We start from the raw sequence: 6,846 nt of genomic DNA on the forward strand, positions 1-6,846 counted from the left end.
CCCATGAAACAGTTTGTGTCAATATAATTTTAACATATATGATTACAGAGGCATTTGTAAAGACAGATTCCAAAAGAATACCTCTTGGGTAATTTTTGAACAGGGGTCTCCTGTACTTAGGAAGAAATTCTACTGAACAGTGTTTGGAACTCTCTCTCCACTCCCTGATTCTGAATAATGCCATCAGATTTTAGGAACAAGTCAGGATATAAACTTTAGTAGCTATTTTTCACTATTTTGTATATGATTTGCAGCAATATTAAATAAAGTTCTCTTCAGAAAAAAATCAAAATTTTTAAAAAACACTTACAGATGCAAAGTGATCCCCATATCTCTCAGCTCTTTCACTGACAGCAAAGGTGAGATTATATCTTGGCCAAATCTGTCATAAATGAGAACCTGAAATAGATGCACATCATCTTAAAAAGCGCTGTAAAAAGTGGATACTGGAGAATATAGGATACAGTGGATGCAGCAACTCAGGTTTAGGAAACTACTACCCTAACGTGAAAAGTGCTTAAACATCTACCAATTTAAAATAAATCATTAATTTGTCATGGACTTCCATTTATGCTTATGAATAAATAAAATATAAAAAAAAACCAAAAAGAAACCCAGTCACAAAAGGGGGAAAAAGAACCATCACGTGTATCTTCTGCAAACTGTCTTGACAAACAAGTCTGTTGTCAGAAATTTGTTATTGTACGTGCAGAGTTTTTCTGACTGCATTTGGGGGAAAACAGTAGGAGATGCAGAGAGGAATTAGTGAAAAAAGACAACAGATGAAGAGACAGAATATACGCTTTGTAGTAGCAACATCTCATGAACTACAAGTTACATTTTAAAGGTAATAAAGGTAGCTCAGCTTGTTCAAGGCTAACAATAGTTCTTCCCTTTGTATGGGCTTCTTTCTGACTTTGAGTTTACCTATAAGGTATCATCCAAGCTTCTGCCAATGGTATGAATGAGATCTAAGTATATTTCAAAAATATCCTCCTCAGTTACTCAGTAAAATATTGCCTAAAGAATCAGTTAGTCATTTAGTCCTTCAGTCATCAAGCAAACAACATCTGAATTTTTCTCAGCAGTTCTGATAATCAATTCTGTATATTTATAATACAGGAAAAAATATTTCGTACAAGTTAACATAGGGAAGATGAACTCGAGTTAGCTAAAATTAGCAAATCTGAACTTTTCTGAACACTATAAAATTCTCATATTCCTGTTCAAATAGTTCTTACCTTCCACACCGGTTCTCCCGTGCTGTTTTTAACAGGAGGGACATTGAAGTTCAGCATACGTTTCAAAGCCACTGGAAAACAAAGCCAAATTACTCTCTTTACATTTCAACAACAGTGATTAAACACATTAGCAGTGTTTTATTAAACATTTCATTTGAGAGGAAAACCATCATAAAATATAAAGGCAACAAATCAAATTTTCATTACTTTTATACAGCTTTGACTGACAAGTGGCTTATGTCAGATAGAATTTATGGGGTCCAGAAGACACTGGAAAAGGAAAATAAGCAAGTTCCAAAACATTAACTCTTCTTAGTTTACAGGCTATATGACGTGGTTTGCGTTAAAATAAGTCCAGTATCTTCCTTAAGGTGCATTCTAGACATTAGGAACTAGCTAGTTTGCTTTATTCCCTGATCTGCTTTTCCTGCTCCACTGGAACAACACTATACAACAAACAAAAAATACCTTTATGCCTGACTAAAACTGATACACATTTTAAAACATTTTGAGAAGTCATAAGAGGAAATTGCTGCTTTAAGGGGTACAAAAATATCCTTAATTTGCAGCAGGAAAACTCTTTGAAATAGGAATGAACTCTCATGTAACTTGCCATTCAACACAGAAACCAAAGTAGATTCCTTCACCTACTGCTAATGTATAAATCTATTAAGTAATGAGTCCTTCCTCAGTTACCTGATTAAACAACACACTGTGTGCTGCTCTCCCATCTTTGACTAACAGCAAAGGACTATTTGCATCATTATAAATTAGTGGCTATTCTCTTCAAACTCATAACCAAAATCATCACAAGGTTTTGCAAAGAGGAAAATCAGAGCAATGTATATCACTTTGTTCATAAATAGAAAGCAGTAGAAACAGTTAACTTCTGAATGAAGCCTGTGAGCATACTCAGTGCAGTTCCCTGGGATTTACAGTATCACAGGATGGGTCAGGCAGGAGAGGACTTTGGAAAACCTCCAGTGCAACCTGCTGCTCAAGCAGGGTCATCTGTGAGGCTAGGCCAGGCTGCTCAGGGCTTTATCCAGTCAAGTCTTGAGGGGCGGATATCCTACAACCACACTGTGCAACCTGTGGCACTGACTGTCCTTGTGGGGAAAAAGTTTTTCCTTATATCCAGTTTGAACATCTCATTTATGTTATGTAGTTTATGCCAGTTGTCCCTCACCCTATTGCCATACACCAGTTCAAAGGAGCCTGGTTCCATCTTCTCAGTGCTGCCCATAGGTATTGGGGAGCTGCTGTTGGGTCACCCCTGAAGCCACCTTTCCTTCAGCCACCTCCAGGCAGAACTAGCCCTACTGCTACAGCCTCATCTCACTGCTCAAGCCCCTGATAACCCTGGTAGTCCCCGCTGACTCCCTCCAACTGCTGGATGGCTTTCCTGCACTGCAGCCACAAACTGGATGCAGCATCTAGACACCGTCTCCTGGGGCTGGGCAGGGGAAATAATCACTCCCCTCTATCTACTGGCTGTGCTCCTGTGAACATGGCCCAGGATGTTGCTATGCAGGGGCTCACTGTGGGCTCACGTTCAGCTCGCCATCCACTGAGACCCCTTGCAGGCCTTTTTGGCAGCTGTTCTCCATCAATCAGTCTGGCAATCCCAGACTGCTCTCTAGTGTGATAAAACACTGTTGCCTGTATGTTGCAAGGGGTTCTTCCTTTCTAGGTGCAGGAATTTACATTTTTCATTGTTAAATTCCATAAGATCTCTGCTGGCCTATTCCTCTTGCCCATATAGGTGCCTCTGAGTGGCAGCTCTGCCCTCAAGTAGAACAGACTCCCCTAGTTTGCTGTCACTTGCACACTTAATCAGAGTACGCTCTGACACTTCCTCCAGGTGACCAATAAGAGATTTGAAACAGGAGACGTCACAGAATATGCTCATGCGGTGCTCCAGTTGTTACTAGCCTCTAGGTACATTATGTCTGATTAATCACAACCCTCTGAGCCTGATCATCCAGCCTTTTTGCTTTATGTATCTAGTTGCTCATCCATTCAGTCTGTAACATCCTAACCTGGACACAAGAACACAACATCAAAACCCTCGCTGACGTCAAGGTAAATGACACACTCTACTGTCCCACTGCCTACAAGTCCAGTCATTTTCTCGCTGAAGGCAATTAGGTTGGTCAGACATGATTTACCATACATAGATCCACGCCTGCCTTTTCCTTCATGTGATGAGAAGTATTTTCCAATAGGACTCACTCCATGATTGACTCCAAAGTGACACAAAGGCTGGAAGATAGTTGCTGAAGACTGAGGCAAAGGCAGCATTGTGTTCCTCAGCCTTATCTGTGCCTATCACCACTAAATGACCAGGTCCATTTAGCAATGAGCCAACGTTTATTCACATTTTTGCTACTAATGTTGCAGCAGAAGCACTTCTCATTTCTCTAGACATTAGCTGCACTGTTCAACTTCACTTGAACTTTGGCTTTCCTAACACTATCTATTCACATCCAGGCAATGTTTCCGAATTTCTCTTTCGCAGTCTGTCCCTGCTTCCTCCTGGGTACTGTCCTTTCAAATCACATTACTAGCAGTGGAATGTGACTGCGGGAAAATCCAAGCTAGCAGTGAGTGCTGAGTCTCCCTGGAAACCAGCATTCCACTTCCTTCATACTTTTTTATTTTCTTCTTCTTTAAACACCATGGAGCAGTCCTGAAAGTTGATTACAGACTGCTCCTGGATTCTTTGGTCCCTCACCACTGGTGACATCTTCAGCCATTATGAGCAATTTTTTTAAAGCTCTACGGTTACGTATTTTGGTACTACTGGAGCTGAAACAGCTGCTTTGCAGTTTATCATCTAAAGTAAAACTTAGCATAAGCTCTCTATGAAGGAAGACGGTAATCAGACTAGTTATGTGCTGTGACAATCAAGATAAACATTCAGCAAGTCTCTGAGTTTCTTTTTTTGTACTGATATTGCCATTTCATTTACTTTTATGCTGAATGTTCCCTGGGGCAAGGATCATATTTTTACTGTGCTTGCACAATGATATGCTTTGACTGGTTATGAACCAGGATAAAGGTCACAACAGATGGTGTACATACATGGTAATACAAACACTAAATGATAATAGATCTTTCCCTTTTTCCATGTATCTTTTAGTTCCTGAATCTATCTCCTTGCAAAAGACACAAGAGAAGACAATACAGGTTCAGTGGTAAAGGCTGACTGAAATAATCAAGTAACATTTGTCAGCAAATAGACAGGGGGACTGAGTGTCCCCTCAGCAGGTTTGCCAATGACATCAAGCTGCGTGATGAGGTCACAGAATCACAGAATTATTTAGGTTGGAAAAGACCCCTGAGACCATCAAGTCCAACTGCTGACTGATTGCCACCTTGTCAACTAAACCATGGCACAATTGCCACGTCCAGCTGTTTCTTGAACACCTGCAGGGATGGTAACTTCACCATCTCCCTGGGCAGTCATTCCAATGTTTAACAATCCACTCCGTGAAGAAATTCCTCCTCAATAAGCTGGAGCGAAGGGATGCCATCTAGAGGGACCTTGACAGGCCTGAGAGGTGGGACTGTGCAAACCTCATGAAGTTCAACAAGGCCAACTGCAAGGTCCAGCAGCTAGGTTGGGGTAATCCCAAGCACAAATACAGGCTGGGCAGAGAATGGATTTAGAGCAACCCTGAGCAGAAGGACCTGGGGGTGTTGGTGGATGAGCTGGCAATGTGCACTTGCAGCCCAAAAAGCCAACTGTATCCTGGGCTGCATCACAAGCAGCGTGGCCAGCAGGGCAAGAGAGGGGATTCTGCCCCTCTGCTCTGGTGAGATCCCACCTGGAACACTGCATCCAGCCCTTGATGTGGACCTGTTGAATCAAGTCCAGAAAAGATCCACCAAAATGATCTGGAGGCTGGAATACCTTTTCTAAGAACACAGGCAGAGGGAGCTGGGTTTGTTCAGCCTGGAGAAGGCTTTGGGGAGACCTTACAGCAACCTTCCAGTACCTAAGGCAGGTTAGAACAATGCTGGAGAGGGACTTTTCACAAGGGCTTGTAGTGATAGGACAAGGGTGAATGGCCTTAAACTGAGAGTAGGTTTAGATTAAATATAAGGTAGAAATTCTTCCTTATGAGGATGGTGAGGCACTAGAACTGGTTATTCAGAGAAGACGTGGATGCCCCGTCCCTTGGAAGTGTTCAAGGCCAGGTCGGATGGGGCTTTGAGCAGGTGTCCCTGCCGAGAGAGGGAAGAGGTTGGAACTAGACAATCCTTAACCCAACCCACTCCATGATCATGGTGAGGCACAATAGAAAAGAATAAAGCTGTACAGAACATGAGCACAAAGAAATGGGCTTTATTAGACAGGTAGAAAAGAGAAGAAAAGCAAAGGATTGGAAAGGAACATCAAGTAGCACTGTCAGTGGCAGATGGACATAGGAATGAGATTGCAGAAAGGACTCCAGGTACAAAAAGATGGAGCATACTAGTCAATACTTAAGGCACACACAGAGACTGACTTTTTTAGTCAGATGATTTTAAACATTTCATGCTAAATAAATGCATCCAGAATCGTCTGTACCACCAAAGATACTACAGTTGTCAATGAGAAAGTGACAGGATTACAGCTCAAACTACTTTCAACTTTGGCAAGCAAGGGAAGTAGAGAAGACTGTGGAGTCAACATCCTCTGTGCTTTAGGAGTATATTCAAGGCTCTACAGAGATTAAAGAGTCAATTAAGGACTCAGCAATCTGTAAGAAGGGACTGAATAACAAACACTTTACTCACAGAAAACCTGCATCATTAGTTGTTAATCTCGTGTTCTGAATTTCTTGACAGTCAGTACGTAGTATTGTCTTAACACGAGCATCACAACAGCAGCCTTATTTAACGCTATTTCCCGTTGATCCTTCTCACGGGCAGGAGGAAACCAAGACGGAGGGTGCGCGTCCATGGTCGTGGGAGAAGACACCGTTCCTGTCCCGGGCCCGCTCAAGTTCCTCCCCGGGGGCGCCTTCCACACCCCGGCGGCACCTACGGCCGGGGCCCGGGGGCCACAGCGGGGCCGGGGCTCCTCGGCGAAAGCCGCGGCCCGAGGCCCCCGAGTAGAGGCGGCGGAGCGGCGTCCCAGCTGCCGCCGAAGCAGAGGTCGGTGGAGGGGCCGCCACTCCCTTGCCGGGAGACCCAAGCCAGGAGAGAGGGTGCGAACCCCCGGCGGAGGCGAGGCGGCGCCCACACCCCGCCCCGCAGGGAGACAGGTAGGCGCCCCCGGCGGCAGCGTGCGGCTGACCCGGCTCCCTCCCTGCCCCGAGCCCCGGGAAGGCGCCGCACGGCGAGGACGGCGGCCGGCGCTCACCTGTCTGCTTGTCCCGGATACCGGCCGCCATCTTCCCGCCCGCCGTCCCGGCCGCGCCGCCCCGCCCCGCCCGCCGCCTGCGCAGCCGCCGGGACACGTGGCGGCCCCTGCGCGGGGGGCGGGCCCGGCCCGGCCGCGCCTCCGGCCCCGCCAGGTGCGCAGGGAGCGGCCATGGGGAACTGCTGCTCACGGTCCGGCAGGGGGGGCCTGTGCTTTAGCCCGGCGGACAACGGCATTTTCCACCTTTCC

General features: G+C 45.3%; 1 protein-coding gene across 2 annotated transcripts in view; it reads right to left on the reverse strand.

Annotated features, from left to right (window-relative positions):
• Positions 1 to 6,667, reverse strand: part of SCFD1 (sec1 family domain containing 1) — a 52,523-nt gene extending 45,856 nt beyond the window's left edge. The window contains exons 1-3 of one of the 2 annotated variants that reach the window (XM_017820474.1): positions 6,598 to 6,667; positions 1,242 to 1,312; positions 311 to 399 (exon numbers count right to left, since the gene is read on the reverse strand). In XM_017820474.1, the coding sequence (XP_017675963.1) occupies positions 311 to 399; positions 1,242 to 1,312; positions 6,598 to 6,628 (191 nt within the window). In that variant the 5' untranslated portion in view covers positions 6,629 to 6,667. Of the gene's footprint in view, positions 1 to 310; positions 400 to 1,241; positions 1,313 to 6,029; positions 6,174 to 6,597 lie in introns of those variants that run through there. The other variant, XM_017820475.1, reaches the window with a different exon arrangement.
• Between the last annotated feature and the right edge of the window lie 179 nt (positions 6,668 to 6,846).

Source organism: Lepidothrix coronata, unplaced genomic scaffold (assembly GCF_001604755.1).
Source record: "Lepidothrix coronata isolate B3197 unplaced genomic scaffold, Lepidothrix_coronata-1.0 Scaffold83, whole genome shotgun sequence".
Lineage (NCBI taxonomy): Eukaryota > Metazoa > Chordata > Aves > Passeriformes > Pipridae > Lepidothrix > Lepidothrix coronata.